Source organism: Myotis davidii, unplaced genomic scaffold (assembly GCF_000327345.1).
Source record: "Myotis davidii unplaced genomic scaffold, ASM32734v1 scaffold1785, whole genome shotgun sequence".
Taxonomy (NCBI): domain Eukaryota; kingdom Metazoa; phylum Chordata; class Mammalia; order Chiroptera; family Vespertilionidae; genus Myotis; species Myotis davidii.
In genome coordinates, this window is record NW_006296527.1 from 91,283 (window position 1) to 111,481 (window position 20,199).

The 20,199-nt window shown below is 38.4% G+C and overlaps 2 protein-coding genes across 2 annotated transcripts in view; both read right to left on the minus strand.

Moving 5' to 3' along the window:
* Nucleotides 1–12,439, minus strand: part of CPA3 (carboxypeptidase A3) — a 22,790-nt gene extending 10,351 nt beyond the window's left edge. The window contains exons 1-8 of the mRNA XM_006771857.1: nucleotides 12,325–12,439; nucleotides 12,153–12,228; nucleotides 8,949–9,070; nucleotides 5,040–5,142; nucleotides 4,830–4,931; nucleotides 3,716–3,817; nucleotides 2,342–2,452; nucleotides 996–1,086 (exon numbers count right to left, since the gene is read on the minus strand). Coding sequence (XP_006771920.1) covers nucleotides 996–1,086; nucleotides 2,342–2,452; nucleotides 3,716–3,817; nucleotides 4,830–4,931; nucleotides 5,040–5,142; nucleotides 8,949–9,070; nucleotides 12,153–12,228; nucleotides 12,325–12,392 — 775 coding nt within the window. The 5' untranslated portion in view covers nucleotides 12,393–12,439. The remainder of the gene's footprint in view (nucleotides 1–995; nucleotides 1,087–2,341; nucleotides 2,453–3,715; nucleotides 3,818–4,829; nucleotides 4,932–5,039; nucleotides 5,143–8,948; nucleotides 9,071–12,152; nucleotides 12,229–12,324) is intronic.
* A 7,334-nt stretch (nucleotides 12,440–19,773) lies between these two features.
* The window catches only part of CPB1 (carboxypeptidase B1), a 40,425-nt gene continuing 39,999 nt past the window's right edge, over nucleotides 19,774–20,199 (minus strand). The window contains exon 11 of the mRNA XM_006771858.1: nucleotides 19,774–20,121. Coding sequence (XP_006771921.1) covers nucleotides 19,934–20,121 — 188 coding nt within the window. The 3' untranslated portion in view covers nucleotides 19,774–19,933. The remainder of the gene's footprint in view (nucleotides 20,122–20,199) is intronic.

Below are 20,199 nucleotides of genomic sequence, written 5' to 3' on the forward strand. Positions count from 1 at the left end.
GGTGATGGCTGTTTGCAGCTGGTCACACACCCTTCAGGTTGGGGGACCCCACTGGGGTGTCTGGCCAGTCTGGGTGAGGGGCTGAGGGCTGTTTTCAGGCTGGGGGGTGACTGAAGCTCCCAACCTCTCCTTTTTGTTTAATTCTGGGATTTATTTACCTTCTATGGCTGTCACTGGAACTGAGAGTCAGCTTTAGCTCTGAGGCTCAGCTCCAGCTCTGAGACCTAGGCTGCTGAAAGCAGGTATCTGGGTTTTTTTGGCTTCTATAATTGAAACATTGTTTCTTAGACTACAGGTCAGAGGCCGGCAGCAGCAGGCAGGGAACCTTGGCTTCCTCCATCACTGGAGCAAGCAAGCCTCCTGTTCGCTTCAGCTGCCTGGCTGCTGGCTGCCATCTTGGTTGGCAGTTACTGTGCATATCGTCCTAATGAGCCAATGGGAAGCGTGTCAGAGGTACAGTTAATTACCATGTTTGTCTATTATTAGATAGGATGATCAAGTCATATTTGTGTAGCAAGTATAAGCCATCTGGTGTAGCAGGTCTTTGCTTATTATTATTATTGCATTTCCATTAAACCTTTTCAATTTCTCTCTCTCCAGATGTTTCTTTTCACTGAACATCTGAAGAACTACCTGTATGTTGGTTTTAACCACTGGCATTTCTCAGTTTTTATCAGAATAGGATGAGGAAGCACACCTAAGATCTGTCTTCAGATTATCTGAATTTTTGTACCTTTGGGTTGTGCTTAATTTCAGCAAACGAAATATATTAAGTGAGAGATGGTTTGATAAATAATCCCATGCCCCACTTCCTTCCATACAATAAAACATTCATAATATTTCTATTGTAGTGATGATTATCTTTCCTTTTTCAGATTAGAAAATTAACACCACAGAGCTAATACATATCTTTACTGAAATAAGTAGGTGGTTTAAGTAAATTCAGTGTCTAAACACTCTTTATAGCTCTTTTGCTTGAGATCAAGTCAACTCACAGTTCCATGAGGCATTAAAGTTCCTGTTGAGGTCAGTGCCAATGCATTTGGAGCCTGGGTTCTTGGAACGATTTTTTCTCCACATGCGGTTCTGCAGGATCAAGTGATGGAAGTGTTTATAGCAGATCAGTTTGTGTTTTTCAGGTTTATCATTTCAGATCCTTTCTGCAAGTGTCTACATCTTTACTGGAAATCTGTCTAGTTAAACTGAGGCCCTTTATTATAAAGAAAAATATATTGTTTTTGCATAACATAATATTTTCAGAAATATTGCTTTTTATATTAATATTCTAAGTTAGTTTTAAAAACTGTTGATTAATTCTCAGTATTAGAAAAGATAGATGATGTCCTGAAATTACCTATACTTTAAATTATAACTTCATTACATCTTTCACCATTTATAGATTCAGATACAACACAATTCAAATTGTGACCACATACTTTTCAGAAAAGAACTTGATGATATAGTATTTGTCTGGAAGTTTGTTTTTAATCTATTTAGCAACAGCAGGGAAATAAAGGATCCTGTTAAAAGACAGACAGATATCTGTGCCACTTTTTAATTTATTTTTGATGCAATATTCCTCCTCAAATTCTGTCCCAAGTTGATGGAACAGTGACATTTACTTTGAAGTCAATGTGTTCATAATATCTTTAAATAACTTGTATTCTTAGCTATAAAATGTGCTTTTGCCAATATATAACATACATTTTTTAAAATAATTACTGTTTTATTTTCTTTTCCACACTACCAGTTTCAGCAACAAAAATTTTATATTATTTCTTTTTATTCATTTACTTTTATTATTGAAAGTATTACAGATGTCCCCTTCCCTTTTTTCACCATTGACCCTTTCCATCCCATACTCACCTTCCCAGGCCTTCAAACACTGTTGTCTGTGTCCAAAATTTTATATTATTTCAAAGACATCTATGTAGCTAGGAAACCTTGCTTGTCTTAGTCTGAAATTGAGATTTTGTTTTGTTTTGTTAATCCTCACCGAGAATATTTTTCCCATTGATTTTTAGAGAGAGGGGAAGGGAGTGGGGAGGGAAAAGAGAGAGAGACACCTTGGTTGGTTGCCTCCTGCACAGCCAGGACCTGGGAAGGGAGATGAAACCTGCAACTCAGGTATGTGCCCTTGACTGGGAATCAAATCCCAGACCCTTAGGGGTGTGTGTGTGTGTGTGTGTGTGCGCGCGCGCGCGCGCGCGCTTGCTCGCTAATGCTCTAACTATTGAGCCCACCAACCAAGGCAGTTACCCAAATCTTAAACTTATTGCATAGCAATTAGTCAGTAAATAATATATTATCTAAATACAAAAGAGTAACTACAGAACAGTACCTGTGTCCATGACCAAATATACCCATCAATGTTGAACACAGGAAGAACGTAAAAATTCATTCGGTCCAGGAGTTTGGTCATAATTTTGTTTTTCCCGTAAGTTTTGGTTGCCTGTGGGATAAGAAAAAAGCTGAAGCTATTGGTGTAAAGTTTAGTTATCATGTGGAAAGCTGTGGTTATAATAGTAATAACTGCCACTCCTTAAGTCATTTGCCCAAGGTCACATGATTTCAAACATATTTCTCCTAAACTGCAGAAAAATAAATGACCCATATAGATAACAGAAAAAAAATGACATTTATTTAGACTAATTAAATTAATTAAACTGAGCATTACTTACAGGATCATTCATTATTGAGACTTGTAGCATTTCAAATGTAGCATGCAAGATACATTTCATAGGGAGAATAGAGGTCAAGTGAAAAATTAGCACAACTTATTTTAAATAGATTATTTGCCGCACATTCCTATGGACATATGGATTGAGTTTGAAAACATAAGAATATGTAAATATTGGAGAGGGTTCATAAATTAAAGAAAAAGTGTTCTATTGATAACTTAAGCATTTAGAAATTGACCAACTTTTTTCCTCACATCTGACTGAAATTTCTCTAAGTATCTGGACTTTCTATAGCTACCTAAAATCTCTGTCATCCTTTTTGGAAAATCTCTCTGTGTACAGCTATACTGGAGCCAGGAGATATCTGATAGTCTTATGATTGATTTCCTTTATGGGTTGCATAAGGGGAGCTTGGACCCTCAGCTGGAAGAGCTAAAACAGGGCAGGAATAAATCAGTTCTTGCAGACTCATTCCCAGTGAAACTATCCATGCCCAGAAAGCCACTGTCATGTATTGCTAACATAAGCTGTGGAAAGAGAAAGTTAAACGTGGTAGTAGTCAGAATACAATAGAAATAGAGTGAGAGGAATAGCAAACTTAAAAAAAGTGAGTCATTTTTAACTTGGGAAGGGAATTTAAGTATGCAAAGTGTATGTGTGGCCAATGAAACACCAAAACAGAAATTAAAGATCTGTGCTTTGAGCTTACTGAAGAAAGGCCACGTTTGTGGATTGTAATATTAAAATAGTTTTAGATTTTCCATACTAACTATAAGAAAAGCTCCCATTTTGTAACAAAAGAACTTTCTTTTCATTTTCTAAGCTGTCAGCTGGAATTTAAGAAGTCTGAAGGAAGGTGTCAATTGTTTTTATAAAAACAATGCTGAGTAAAATCGGAGCATTTATTTCCTAGCAGCACCAAATATAAGCTTGTCCAGTTCAGTGGAACTGCACTCATTTGGAAGGTTGCCACTCAGTGAGGTGCTGAGACTTGATAATCAGGGGAGGGTTGTATGGGTGTTCCATTCACTTACCTGATAGACGAACCACTGACAGAATGCTGGGGAGATCCATTCTCGTGCGTGAATGCCACAATCCATAAAAATAGCCTTTCTTCTTTCATCCTTTTTCCCAATCTGTTTAAAAATAAAATTAAGATATTTTGCATGAATTCACAGATTGATCTCTTATTTCTTATTGTCCTATAGCTCATTCACATTCTCAAAGCAATTCTTTCCCCTGTTTCCGTTGAGTGAGTACCTGTGTAAGCACTTATGTTCTCAGGTAGGACCATGGCATTTATCCTTAAATGTCTACACATAATTCATAATTTATTCTATAGTGTATTTTTCAAAAGTTTTCCCTAGTGTCAGAGTTGCTTTTAGGGTTATTTTTAAAAATCACAATCTATTGTTTTATTTTATTTTATTTTACTGCTAATATCCTTTGGTCTGAGACATAGATTATAAAATTGCTTCTGTTTCTGTCATTTTCTTTTGTTTTTCTGTCTTCATAACCTGGGGATATTTTGCTTGGAGTGGACAAGATTTTGTGATTGTGTTTGAAGTGGATGTTTGAAGGGCTGTCATTTTGAAGAGAGGTTAGATTTGTTTTGTGCGGTTGGAGAGAATGGACGGATGGGAGTTTAGGGTCAGGAAGGGCTTCCTAGTTATTAAGGGAATGCATCAAAATCCAGCAGCAGCTGACTGGTAATGATCAGCTCGGTTATAGAAGGGAATCCCCTTCAACATGGGGTGGAAATGCCTCATTGTTCTGGGATCCTATGATTCCATGATTCTTAAATTTATCTTTTCTTCATGATATTTTAGTAACAGTTTCACTGAATTTTAATGGGATATAAAACTGTTTTATACACCAGAGACATCATAAACTCTTATAATAAAGATACAGGATAAGTAAGATGTTTGTCTGCATTTATCCACTGTATCTGACAAATGGTTTAATTAGGAACTTTTTTGGTTCCACCTGAAACCAACTGTTACTTCTATTCTAAAATGTCTAGAGCTTAAATGTTCTTAAAAAATAACTTTTTATTGTATCAAAATTAGCTGTATGCGGCAAAAAGTAACTTTAAAATTCATGTTTTTCAACAATAATAAGAATCAGTAGTTCCCGAGTTATTTTTACCTTGAGAACATACAGTGGATTATCTTCAACAGTAGTTCCAATTTTAATACGAGAGACCATGTCAGGATGCTTATGCAACATTTTTTCAGTCCAAGCAACAATCTTAAGAACAAAAGCAATTTGAGGAATTAGAAAAAAGAAAAATAAGTGACAACAGATGTTGAGGATAACTCTTTTTTTCTTTTTGGAAGCACAGGCATTCTACTGTACCTTGTCCCAGGCATTGTATTTTGCATAGCTGTGCCTGCCTGGGATATCTTCTTTAACATCAAACTGCTTCTCAATTGCTTCTTGTAGATCATGAATCAAGATTCTGTTTGACAGAGGAATGATAAAATGCACATTTACAAGGGAAAGAAAAACAATTTATCTTTAATTTGCAGAAATTTTCTCTTCCCTTTTCTTTATCTTAGATCAGATTATTCTCTTACCATGGGCTTTAGACATGTCATGTGTCTGGCTTCAGATCTTTCCATTTATCTACAGCTATACTGTCCAATATAATAGTCTATAGCCACACATGACTATAGAACACTTAAAATGTGCTTGTCCAAACATGGATATTGCCGTACATGTGAAATAGCTCACTAATACGTTATATTCATTACATGTTGAAATACTATTGTGCATATGCTAGATTAAATAAAATATTTTGTCAATGTTGGTTTTTTAATATGGTTACTAGAATATTTAAAAGCATGCAGGTGGCTTGCATTATGCTGCTATTGGTCAGTGCCACCCTATAGTCACTCACAATCTTTCTTCAAAGCACACACATTCACAACATACAACACAGACAAACGTGGGTATTCTTATGCAAAAATCTACTGACTGTCCTGAGAAAGTTGCATAACCATAATAATAAGCATTTACTTAGCTCTTATCCTATCTTGACCATGTCAAGGCACCCTCCTTCTGCTGTTTTTAGAGAGGAACAGAGAAGGAATGATGGAGAATTGTGGGCTAGTGTACAGAAGTCTCCCCCTTATCCACAGTTTTGTTCTCCAAGGTTTCAGTTACCTGTGGTCAACTATGGTCCAAAAATATTAAATGGAAAATTCCAGAAATAAACAATTCATATATTTTAAATTGCATGCCATTCTGAGTACCTTACTTCACCTTATTACATAGGCAAGATATCATTTCACATCACAAGAAGGGTGAATATACATATTACAATAAGATATCTTGAGAGAAAGACCACATTCCCATAACTTTTATTTATAGCATATTATTATAACTATTATATTTTATTATTAGTTATTATTCATCTCTTAAGGTACTTAACTTGTAAACCAAACTTTATCATAGGTGTGTATGTATAGGAGAAAACATAGTTCATGTGTGTGTGCATGTGTGTGTGCATGTGTGTGTGCACGTGCTCACAATTGTGTAAACACATATAAATAGTCCTTCATCTACTGGATTTAATAGAAGTAAAGGAACCAGACAAAGAGCGATTTTATCATCTCAGTAAATTTTCATGAAAGCTCTACAACACCCCATTTTAAAGATGAAGAAAGTGAGGAGGAGAGAAGTTAAGTAAATTGTTCATGTTAAATACCTAATGCCTGGTGTAAATGGGACTGGACCACACTCTGCTGCTTTCTACTATGACCAACATCTCATCAACATTTAGAGCAGGTATCAACATACTTGTTTTACTCTTGGGCAAATAATATATAGAAAGGTAGAGCAGAAGGAAAACGAATGGGATGAGACATTAGAATGACTTATTGTATTAAAATATTAATTTTATAGGACTATTAATTTTATATATTTGGAATATGAATTTGTGTATGACTGAACATTATTAATTAGACATCAATGTCAAGTGTTGACTGCTGTGTCCGTTTGACATAGATCTCTTTTGCAATTCCCACACAATCTTAAATGGATCTTAGTAAGATTTTACTTAATTGTATCATTTTATTTTTACTATTATATTAATAGTATTTTTCTGAATTACCTTTTATTAACAACTCTATCACTTAATTTTAACTTTTTAAAAAATGCATTTTTATTTTTGAAAGTATTACAGATGTCCCACTTTTAACTTTTGATAAAAGAAAAGATCTAAAATGACTCTAAAATAAAAATATCTAAAATATTAAAAATATAGTAAAAACACAAGGGTTTTTAACTGCTGAATTCAAATATGGTGTGTGCCCCTTTAAGCTTAGTTGAATGAATGCACTTTCCTTTAGATATTTTTCCACCAGTCTGTTAAGGTTTGTTAATATATACATATTATTTGTTGTTGTTGCACTGTTTAATGAAGGTTATCCAAGTAAATCATTGTGTCAAACCAGTCTCATAATGTGGTTTTATTCAGACTGGTGCCTGGATCTAATCAGATATTTCTGTTCTTAGAACTCTCTTCACTTACTGACTGACACCAAGTAACACATATTATTAATATGCAAATAAAATTATCTATATAATTGTTACTTGGAGACAAGATTTTAAATAGTTCTTGTCTGCACGGATCACTTTACATATTTATATTTCTGAGTAAGGTAACTATCTAATTATGTGGCTTTCCTACAACCCTTGTTAATTTGGACTAATTTCTAGAAATGATGTCCTAATTAGATAAAACTAAATTTTATAGGTAGTTTAACACTTTGGTTCTTGATGTGGATAGCAAGGATGTATCTTGGCATAAGACAAATTGAGAAACACACTATTATGAGGATCTGGCCATGAAGTGAATCAAGAGACAGTCACCAATAGTTATATAGGGTGGGAAGACAGTGTCTTTTAGATGAAAGTATCCAGATGTCATCTGAACCTTAGCATAAGCAGAGAATTCATAATGCACCACTAATTCCTGATAACTTGGACGTATACTTATCAAGTATCTATTCTAATTTAATGGTGCAATTTATAAAAACATAGAAAAGCACATTTTGATATATTACTTAAAAAGAATTAAATCAACTTTGGTATAAATTAACTATGAATATGTTCTTCCCATTTATTAACTTCAATTGTTTCATCTCCCTCTGGAAACAACAGCAAAAACAAAGACAGAGATTAATAACAGCCTGCTACTTTTTTTAAGCCATCAAGCCAAGAACAAGAATGTTTTTCAACTTGTCTTACATGTCTTATCTTAATTTCAATAGAGTTTATATTTACTGAGGATATTATAGCAATATCATAATGCAACCAAGTTGTGATGACAGCAGGAAATGCTCTGCAGTGGATGATGGGAACTTTGTCTCATCTGGAAGAGGCCTCTTGAGTAACAGTACTAAGTTAGATAGCAGGGGCATGAAATGGCAGGTCCTAGAGAAAGGACTAGTGTTTAGCAGTGTTTTTAGTGGTGAGGGGACTCCAGGGCTGATTAGGGATAAGGGAGTTAAGATGGGACCCTTTAGTACTTTAAATCACTAAATGTTTAAAAGTATAATAACACATTTTGCTTCCTATATTGTGTTGATTTGTAATATTCATTGCTGGGCTCCCTTTTTGTTCACTGCCCTAGGGCCCAGGCAGTGCATGGCCCATGGCTGGGACCACAATGACTCATTTTGGAATCTTTGGCCTATTGAAAATTCTCTCCTCTTGGATTTATCTTATTCTATTGCTTGCTTTTGCTTTGCCTGAGAAAGAATTTCTTTCATAAAAATTATTTATTTACTATGTATTTTACATTCTCTCATCTCTGACTTAAAGGTGAACACTGTAATTTGGGTCTTTTTTTATGTATCAGGAGAATTCAAATACAAAACTATGGTGCTGGTGGTCACCAGTAGCATCTGAGCTCTGGGCGATTTCCTGTTGGGGTGATGAATGTGGCTAAACCATCTATGCTTGCTCACATGCACTCTGTCCTCACTAGGGGTTGGTTTTCAGAGATGGCAGAGGTAGATAATTGTCATTCTTGCAGATCAGAACAAACATAAGATAGAAGTTGATTGGCCAAGTTTGATTTCATCATCTCTATAGTCAGGCCTCAATAAGCTGTTTGTAAGTAATTGTAAGTTTTATGTGGTAGATACAGCTTTCTTCCCCCTGCCCCCAATTAAAAAATAGAACTTCCCTTTCAATTTCAAGACTCCCCAAACTTTGAATATCTAACACATTTGAATATTGAATAATAGAACTTACTCATAGTGCATTTTATTTTGATCCAAGACAAACTGGATGGACTGGGATTCCTTTTCACTAACTCGGAAATCCACCCTCATGTTAACAGCAATGTGGGTGGCATCTGGATACCAGAAGTCAAGCTGTGGAGAGGAATTCAATGTTAGTTTTAATTGTTTGTTTGCTCAAACAATACATTTATTAATAAATGACTGAGTCATACACCATGAAGCAATGTGGGTTCAATGTGACTAAGGTATAGACCCTAGTCTTAATAAGCTTATGAGATTTTTGCAAATATATTTAAGATCTGTTGAATATTATAAAGTGGGAAAGAAACCTTTTGTGCCAGTCACTCTTGCATGATATCTAATCTAATAAAAGAGAAACATGTAAATTGACTGCACCGCCACTACGCCCCAAGCCACGCCCACCAGCCAATCAGAGTGACTATATGCAAATTAACCTAACCAAGATGGCGGCTGGCAGCCATGGAGCTGGAGCAAACAGGAAGCTTGGTTGCCCCAGCAATGGAGGAAGCCAAGCTTCCCGCCTGCCCTGGCCAGCTGTGGCCTCCGCTAAAGGCAACAAAGTTTCAATGATAGAAGATAAATAAATCCCAGATACCTGCTTCCAGCCAGCCTCTCTGGGAGCATGAGTGGCTGGGGGCCGTGGACCGGCCTGCAAACAGCCATCAGGCCCTCACCCAGGCTGGCCAGGCACCCCAGCGGGACCCCCGCCCTGATCCAGGACACCCTTCAGGGCAAACCAGCTGGCCCCCACCCATGCACCAGGCCTCTATGGATGTCTGACTGCCAGCTTAGGCCCAATCCTCCAGGGAGCGGGCCTAAGCCAACACGTGGACATCCTCCGAGGTGTCCCAGACTGCGAGAGGGCACAGGCCAGGCTGAGGGACCTCCCCGAGTGCACAAATTTTTGTGCAATGGGCCTTTAGTGTTATCTATAAATGCAAAAAAGAATTAACAACGTTTGGTTAATTTGTTTGTTTCCACCATCTTGGGGTTGATTTGGATTATTTTATAATTGATTTAGCCAGAGCATCTGTCTCTAATTGGGAATATAAATTAAATAAATGGTTCCCTATTCTCCTTCCCAATTCAAGCCTTAAAACCAAATGTCCCTGTAAATTCTGGAATTCTTGGAATGTTTGTGTCCAACAGAAGGCATAATGTTTAGCCTGTCATTTTTCTAGCAGTATGTCCTTAGGCAAATCACCATAACTCTTTGAGTTTCAGTTTGCTTCCCTGAAAATGAAGCTAACAAGGATCCATGAGATGTTGTGCAGACTGTGAAATGGCTCTGAGAACTGGGACATGAAAGCATTTATCAATTGTTAATTCCTCTGGCTGAGAATTTCAGAAATTTGGTGACTGGAAGGATAGCATTCAGATTAAGATAAATTTGAGAAGATTCCAGTTCTTGCTGTTCTTTAAAATCATATTCAAATACAAAATATGAGAAATGTGAAGAAAATGCCCAATTTCCACTCATCACAACAAGCTTGTGGGCACATCTAAGTCTACCTGGCCGTTTCTGAGTTGAATGCCACTGTAACTCAGTTAATGATTATGAGGCTGCTATGAACTAGCTAATATTTATTGGTTTCTTTTGATCAAAAAGCTACAGATGAATTGGACATAGGAGAGAAGTAATGGTTTAAAGGTGAATTAGGCAGGGCTATCTAACCATACAGCAGTTTCTCTGTCATAACAGGGTAATGTGGAACAGGCATTCAAGGCTAGTGAACTTTCATGAGCATTTATTAAGCACAAGGCACAGAACTGGATGTCACTATTGTGTTTTATAATTGATTTAGTCCTTTAATAAAGGACTTAAGATAAGCAAGAAGTTCATTGTGAGAGACATATGCATTTCCAACATGCTGAGCAATGCCAGGGAAAAGCACAAGCACTCCCAGAGCACAGGAAGCAATGCAAGCTGGACATGAGAGTTGGTGGACCAAGATGACTTCCTGCAGGAGACTCTGCCTGAGCTGGGTCTTGAAGAATAAGAGTTAGCCAAGTACAGAAGGAAGCATTCCTCCTGTACAAAGGTGTGCAGGGCCAAAGTGGGTGAGTCTTTGGTGTTCGTGGAGTTTTTAGAGAAAGATGGTGGAGGAGCAGGAGACCGCAGAAGTGGCAGATTCTGAGGGACTCTGGAGCTTATTATGGCCAGGCCACTACTGAGAGCTCCCCAAATGTTAGCATACTTAATCTTTGATGAAGAAGGAAATTGAGATCCAGAGAGGTTAAGTAACTTGCCTAAGGCCACATAGCTGGGTTTGGAACCTTTGAAGACCATACTCTTTCCATAATTGGCTGCCTCTCATGAAAAAGCCTCAGTTGGAGGAATGCAATAATCAAGTTTTAGAGAGAGCAGTTAGGTTGCCATGTGGAAAGGACTAAGACTGAATATTAGCTCAGGGGTTATTGAAATTGTTACAGTAAGAGGTAGAGCCAACATAAACTTGGCAGTGGCAGGGGAATGGAGAGAAAAATGTGGATTTGAAAAACATTTGGGAATTAGAGTAGGTAGAACTTTTGATTTGAAGTGGAGATAAGGTACTAGAATAAATCGGAACTAGAATAAATCCCAGATTTGGTTCTGGGTTTATATCTGGTGTGTAATCTTGATTATTTAATTTTATGCCTTTGAGCTTCAATTTTTGTGTTTTAAATGGGTTAGATTATGACACAGACACAGAAAATCTGTTGGAGAATTTGAAATGATGTATGCAAATTGGCTGGCACATGTGCCTTTGTATAGGAGCAGCTGAATGGATAATAAAATGATTATGTTATTCTGTTATATTTTAAAAGACTGGTCTGACTTTGTTTCTTTTTGGACATAGGAGAGGGAAGGGTCACATCTTGATTTAGTACTGTTATCAGTTAATAATACTGTAACAGAAACGATGCCACGGGTGAAGACTGGGGTGGGAGTGAGCACAATAGAGTGGGCAAAGCACTAGCAGGGAGGAATTTTGACTAGAAAAAGGCTTTTGGGAGGAAAAGTGGAAGTGATAGTCTAGGGAAAATCAAAAACAAAAATAAAACCTAGGAAGTACTGGCAATTATCTGAATTATCCAAGTAGTGCCTGCCTCTTCCCCTTACCTTTGTCTTCGGACATTAAACATAAAAAAGAAGCAACTTTTAGAGAACAGAAAGAAAAGATAAATGCTTTAAATGCTTTAAATGCTTTACCTTGTTGGTTTTGGCCAAGTCCTTTAGGATGTTTGCTTGTTTTTCATCCTGGGGTTTCACGCGGAACACCTTCTCTCTACACGAAAGCAAAAGATGAAAAATGTGAACTGCAAAGAGCATTCCTTAATCCTCTTCCCACACAGAGACCACAACACGGGGTGGTGAGAGTTACTTGTCAAAGCGGACAGGAGCAATAGCCAGGGCGGTAGTGATCAAACCCACAAGCAGGATGAGACGCATGGTTCTTCTTTGCCTGCTCCCAGGAGCTCTGCCAGTTTTATGTCTCAGCTCTTATCTGGAGAAGCAGCTGATTTCCTCTTAGGATTCTGGTGGATGAAACCCCCCGTGTTTTCTAGTTGAGGACTGAGAGGTAGGGTGGGGACATAACAGTAAATGCCATGTGACTCATATTTCTTTTACAATAGGGAATATGCATTTTGCACACAGAATGGGAGGCAAATTCCTTTTTTAGCAAGTAACTTGCCCAAGGTAACAGAGCTTGTATGTTCAAAGAGCTGGGATTTGAACCAATTCTTTGCTCTAAAATACTGCTCTACCACATGTTTGAATGGAATGAGGGAAAGTATTAAGTTAAATTTTCATTTGAAACCTGTGACAAATTTGTGTATCTGGTCACAGAACCTTGTGGGGTGGCCCTTAATAACAAAATATGTTTTTGAAGCTACATTGTAAATTGTTAAATTAAAAACATTTAAATTAAAAAATATTTTGAATATACTAAAATATTATAAGTAATCTGGAAAACATTGATGTGTCCACCATCTAGATTTTATGATGGCCATACTTTTGCCATATTTGCTCTGTACCTCTCTTTGTAAGGAAGCAAAACAACATTACAGAAGGAGTTACAGCATCCACCTCCTCTCCTTCCTATTTCCTCCCTCTATTCTCAGAGGCAGCCCCCAACCCTAAAGCAGCTCGAGGACTCCTGGAGGGCAACATAATATGGTTGCTCAAATGTTTGTACATTGGCTGCTGTCTTCAGGATCTGGATGCTGCAGGTGTCTAGTAAATGCTTTTTGAAAGTAAAATTAATGAATAGGCCATTTTAAACAGTCTCTTGGGGTGGTTGGTTTCTTCCATATTGAACACAACTCAGTTAATTATAGATTATTTGGGAGATGGCAACACCTCTACCCAGAATCATAGGTAATCTAACAGAGTGAGTGAAGTTATTAGAATTTCCTTTAAAAACTACCTCTTCAACCCTGGCTGGCATTTCTCAGTAGTTAGAGCATTGTGCCATGCACCAAAGAGTCTTGGGCTCAATTCCTGGTCAAGGGTACATGTACCTGGGTTGTTGGTTTGATCCCAGGCCCCGGTCAGGGTGCATGAGAGAGGAACCAATAGATGTATCTTTTTCACATCAACTTCTCTCTCTCTCTCTCTCTCTTTCTCTCTTTCTCTCTCTCTCTGTCTCTCTCTCTCTCTTTTTCTGCCTTCCTCCCTTCCTCTCTTTAAAAAATCAATGGAAAAATATCCTCGGGTGATGATAAATAAAACAAAAAACTACCTCTTCACATTGACAAATGTATAGGTGGTCATATATGAAATTTCTCAGAGTCATGGTTGCATATTATTATTATTATTATTATTATGATTATTAGAGGCCTGTTGCATAAAAAGATTTGTGCAATAGGCCTTCCCTTCACCTGGTTGCTGGCACCGGTTTTCCTCCGGCACCTGGGACCCAGGCCTTCGCTCCGGCCTGAGCCACCTTCAAGCCTTTGCTGCTCTGGCCAGAGCTGCCTTCAGTCTTTGCTCCACCGCTTCGCACTCACGTATGCAAATTAACCTCCATTTTTGTTGGTGGTTAATTTGCATATCATGCTGATTAGCCAATGGGAGGCGTAGCGAAGGTACGGACAATTACCATGTTTGTCTATTATTAGATAGGATCGGCAGCAATAGCTTCATTTCTCTCCATCTGATAGATGTGCGATATAATGTAAGACTTTTTTATTCCTTCAAAGGTCCCCATTGCCACCCCTGCAGGTAAGAAGAAAGAGGGTTTTACAAATGGTTTCATGTTTTTGACATTGGACAAGCTCATCAACACTAGAACTCCCAAAGCAAACACTTGTTCCATTGTCTCTTAGAATATGTTTGGCAGGGGTACAGAGAAAAATCAAGAGCTTGACAGATATAACTTCAGAGTAACTTCTGAACACTTTACCTTGAGCAAGCTGCCTAGTCATTCTTATCTGTAAAATGGGGATGCAAATGCAACTTTTAAAAGTGGCTGTAGTTGATCTCTTACCAACCCCCCTCTCACTCTCCCCTGCCTTCCCTCTGAGGTTTGATGGTCTGTTCAATGTTTCTAATGTCTCTGGATCTATTTTTGTTCATAGTTTATGTTGTTCATTATATTCCACAAATGAGTGAGATCATGTGGTATTTATCCTTCTCTGACTGGCTTGTTTTGCTTAGCCTAATGCTCTCCAGGTTCATCCATGCTGTTGCAAATGGTAAGAGTTCTTTCTTTTTTACAGCAGCATAGCATTCCATTGTGTAGATGTACCACAGGTTTTTAATGCACTCATCTGCTGCTGGGCACTTAGGCTGTTTCCGCATAACCAATGGACACAGACAGTAGGGGGATGAGGGCTTTTGCTCTGGGGAGGGAGCAGCCCCGGAGAGGTCAGTGGGGGAGGGGGGGAAGGAGACATATATAATACTTTCAATAATAAAGAATTTAAATTAAAAAAAAGTGGCTGTGATGCCTAAATGAGAGGGCATATGTAAGGGATGTGGAGGATGGTAGGTACCAAAAGACATGCCATGACCTCTGGGTAGTGATGAAATTGTCAGATTCTGTATCAGGCTTACAACTGGCCTCGGGCGCTGCAGCGTTGATGAGCACCAGCATATATCACATGCTAGACTAAAGTGCCTGCTGCAACCTTTGCAGGTGAAATATCCCTCTATGTTTGTTTCAATGGGGACTACTTCAAGATTTTTTTTTTTCTGTAGTAGCTTAGCTTTTTGGAGTTACATTTTCTATTCTAAAAGTGGTAAATTCCCATTGAAAATAATTTAACAAATTATTAAAATGTTGGAAGAAGGCAATAGAAATCACCATTAGTTCTAACATTCCGACTTTTTTTGGAAGCCTTTTTCTGTGTGACTAGTTTTAAAACTGTGTGGAAAAGGCTTCTATATATTTTTTTTTAGGTCCAGTGGGAATGGCACTTCTATTTTCTCTTGGGATCTAAATAAATGTTTGAAGGATACTGATATTTCTCAGGATAAGACTCTGATTATAAATAAGTCTTTGACTTATTCATATCTTGCATATTGACAAATCACATGGATATGTGATGCTTTTAAGACCTGCCACTTCTCCCCAATCTATTTTGCCTCTGAGGAATTGTACAATAGATGGATCTCAAGAATATACTCGAGCTTTTTCTCAGAATGGGTATGATTTCTTAGCAAGCATAATTCAGTACAACTTTATGTTACTGCAGCAAGATTATCAAAGATCTTGGCAAATATATGGGGGTAGGATAGCTGTTGGATATCATATCATTTCAGGATTGGCTATGTAAGACAATATGTTTCATAGGTTAAATTAATCTCTTTGAAAAGAGATGTAAAATTGAATGCTTCACATAGCAATAATTTCCTATCTTTCTGGATCTCTATACTCCTAGGATTTTTCAGTAGTATATGTCTAACCCCAGTTTAAAAACCACATTTTTTTAAACTATGCTTTTCTGCATATTTTAGACATTATAAGAGAAATCTCTTAAAAAATAAAAGTCAAAATTGTTTTGTCATTATTAGAATCCTTCAAGTAATTATCTGTCTTCAAATAGAATCCAACAAACTTGTGGAACACCTTTAGCTATTTCATAAAGGATATGGTGAAAGAAAGATTTGTTACCTGTAATTGTGGATGTTTGATTCTTGACATTGAAACAAAACTGCCCTGCAAAATGCTGGAGAGAAACTTGCCTTTGTTCATTTCAGCAAAGGTAACATCTCTGGACAGAGGCCTGTGTGATTCATGCAGAGTGGGACCTGGCTAGGGGAGAATGACTACCTTCTTAAGTGAGATGACCCGAGAGATCATCAAGACCCCAACTGGTGCCCAAATAACCTCACTAACTGAAATTCTCTCTGACCAATTCCTATAGGTTAGCTGGCAAAAGCAGATGAATACATGGAGTGTGATTCCAGGAATGTAGAACTTCAATAACCCAGACAGACAGGAAAACCAGTCTTGCTATTTTGTAGCCAAACCATTCGAGAAAGGAAAGATTCAGAGGCCGTTCTTGTGCTGTTAGTTAATTGCTGCTTTGGGAAAGATGAGAGTATGGAACTGAAGGAGAGGCTCACTGCTGGGCTCTCAGGCTGGAGTAAGTTAAAGAAGGGAGGGGGAGAGGTGCCCCACAGACAGGGGCTCCTGGGTGGGCAAGCCTGGGCTGGGACCCTCAGCAGTTGCAGGTCAGCTGTGCAGGCAGGCATGCAGCGCCATTGCATTGGGAAGGATTACAGCAGACTCCTCTTTCTGTTTTCATTTTTTTTTCCAGTTTAGCTCAGGCAAGTGACACCCTAAGTCATTAGCTGTTAATGTTGGCAAGAGATAGAGCAAAAGTGTCTCTAGTGCAGGAAATGTTGGATACGTGGGATTTCAAATGAGAATATTTGTGTATTTGCTTTCCCAATCCTTATTCTTTTAAAAAATTCCTTGTAATTTTAGAAAAGCCCATCTATATTCATAATTTCTATTTTAAAACACTCAGTTAGAGACTTTGGAGGGTTCTTTATAGTTTACTCACATGATTTCTGAACTTTGGGCTATGGCATCCCACAGAGGCAGGGTAAGGGAGCATCTTGGGAACTATCTATGATTCAATGACATACCTCCAGCAAGAACACTCCGCTCAGGTAACTGCGGTTGAGTTAGCTTTCCAATTCACAACATGGATACGACTTAAATATAGAATGGGGAAAGATAATTTAGCTAATTACATCTGTTTTTAAATTACCATCAGTATTGTTTACTAATTTATGAGAATTTCTTTTTTTTTGCCCTTAAAAATGTCTCTCTCCCTCTCTCTCTTTCTTTAATCCTCACCAGAGATATGTTTTTGTGTGTGTGTGTGTGTGTTTTTTTATTAAATTGACTAGAGGCCTGGTGTATGAAATTGTGCACAGGAGGCTGAGGGTCCCTCAGCCTGGCCTGCACCCTCTTGCAATCTGGGATTCCTCGCACAATCCGGGAACTCTGGCTCCTAACTGCTGTGCTGCCTGCCTGCCTGATCGCCCCTAACCACTCTGCCTGCCTGCCTGATTGCCCCTAACCACTCGCCTGCCCGCCGGATCGCTCCTAACCACCTCTGCCCTGGCCCCACTACTGCAGCTTCATCTGGAATGACATCCGGAAGGTTGTTCAGCTGTCCGGTCTAATTAGCATATTATGCTTTTATTATTATAGACTAGAGGCCCAGTGCACAAAAATTTGTGCACTGGGGGGTGGGGATTTCCTCAGCCTGGCCTGCCCCCTCTCACAGTCCGGGAGCCCTCAGGTGATTATCCTACTGATGGGGAGCTGGCCTAAGCTACAGTCTGGCCTCACCCTGTGGGAGGCAACTGGGCTGATCAGGGGAAAGCGCCGTCCCCATCACCCTGCTGCTGCTGCCACTGCCGGTTGTGGTGGCTGCGAGGCCTGAGCTCTAGCCTCGCAGCTGCTGGGTCTCATGGCTGCCTGAGCCCTAGGCCTCACGGCTGCTGTGGCTTTGTCTAGATGGATGTCCACCCTAATTAGCATATTACCCTTTTATTAGTATAGATTCTTAGAGAGAGAGGAAGGGAGAGAAAGAGAGAAAAACATCAGTGTGAGGGAAACATTGATTAGTTGCCTCCTGTATGCTCCTTGACCCAGGACTGAAACCTGCAACCTTTTGGTGCATGGGACAAGGTTCCAACCAACTGAACCACCCAGGGAAAGGATGTCTTTTTACCTTCTTCTTCTTTTTGTAAAAAATATATTTGTATTGGTTTCAGAGCAGAAGGGAGAGGGAGAGAGAGATAGAAACATCAATGATGAGAGAGAATCATTGATTGGCTGCCTCCTGCATGCCCCCCACTGGGGATCGAGCCCACACCCTGAACATACACCCTGACTGGAATTGAATCATGATCTCCAGGTTCATAGGTTGATGTTCAACCACTGAGCAATGCTGGCCAGGATCTTTTTATCTTCTTATTTAAATAATGTATTATTAAATTATTTTGATGATTGTTTGAGAAATTGTAGCAACTTCACTGCTACCATCTAGTGGACAATGAATGCAATTAATCTTTCTTTAGCTTGACAACTTCTAACAAACTGTGTGACTTTAAAAGATTCTTTTTGTTTTGTTTTCTGTCATATACTATCATTTTTTAAAATTAATTTTTCTGTTGAGGTAACACTGGTTAATAACATTATATAAGTTTCAAGTGTACAACATTGTCAATATCTGTATACTCTGTTGTGTGCTCTTGGTGGTGAGCACAAAATAGAATTCTTTTTTTGAAAAGTACACTGTCATAGATATTTCAACATATGCTGGATGTGGAATCCTGTTTTCCTTGAATCCACATAGAAAACAATGAACTAATATTTTGTTCTATGGTTTTAAAATAAGAGATGTTCCCAAACTATTAATAAATACACATTATTTTAAAATTTGCACTTTGCACAATATACTCCACCATTAGCATGTCCAGTTCTAATTCTGGAAAACTTCAAGTCCTAGAGTGATTTTTTGTGCAGCCAGGGTTCCCAGTACCTCTTGTTTTACTTCCAGTCTGCATTCTACAACTTAGCCTGGTGGGTGTTTTAAAAACTGATTATGTCATTTACAACTTAATACCTTTCATTGCTTTCCATTGTTCCTAGACCAATGTTCCAAATCCTTAAGATGACCTGCCTAATATGATCCCTACTCCTTCCTCAGCCCATACACAGGCCTTTCTTTCCTCAACTCTCTTAAGTTTTACCCTCTTTGGCTTCTTCTCTCAGGTTCTGAATAGTCACAGGGCCTGGAAGGGGTGTTCTTTTCATCAGCTAATTGTGACTTAATTCTTCAGGTTTCAGTACTTCCTGAGAGAGCCTTCTCCCCACATCAGGTAGGTAGACCTTTTAATTTTTTTTGATGCAGTTTGTCCACCACTTACTTGCTTAATGTAAATTAATGGATTATTACATAACAAGTTAAATAACTATTTGTTTCATGTCTGTCTTTCCACATGGTCTATACAACCACTGAGGGCAGAAATGTTATCTTTCTTTTTCATTGCTCTGTTCTCAATTGCTTAGCAAAGGGCTTGGCACATAGCACACAGCTCATAAAATAACTTGAATGAGTTGAGTGAGATGAAAACTAAATCAAGATAGGGTCTTTTCACCTATACTATCATTTATGACCCTTGAAAGCCCCCTTCATAACCTGCGCATCTCTGTGCTCTGCCAGTTTTGGCCAACACCTCAAGGGCTTTAACTCCCATGTGCAGTGGACCCACTTCATTACTGTGCACAGATTACTTAGTCATTTGTTCACTTCATTTTCCCCCAAAGAAGTAGGCAATCTGTCAACTTTTCCGATGATAGTGATTCACTTTTATTACTACTTTTTCCAACTAATTTAATAGACCCAAAAGCTTAAAAGAAGAATTGGGATCTGGAAATATCCAGGCAAGCAAAAATGAGAATTCAGGATAGAAAAGAAACAGTGAGCATTTTGGACTAAGGCTCTCATGCTTGACTAGTATGGATGCTCCAGGACGTAGTTGGCAATGTGCTTGATCGCCAGCATTGTCTCTTCACAGGTTGGCCGAATCTTGGATTCAGGAAGGGCAAAGCCGTATCTGCCTTTATCCCGCAGTTCAAAGGTGAAGGAATATTTGATTCCTTGGTCATAAGCCCAGTCGTCAGAGCCTCCAGCAGCAGGATCTGAAATGTGCAAACAGCAGAAAACAAATCTTTACATCTAGGAAGGAAATTTTTAAACATGCCAGCTTTCTTTTATAA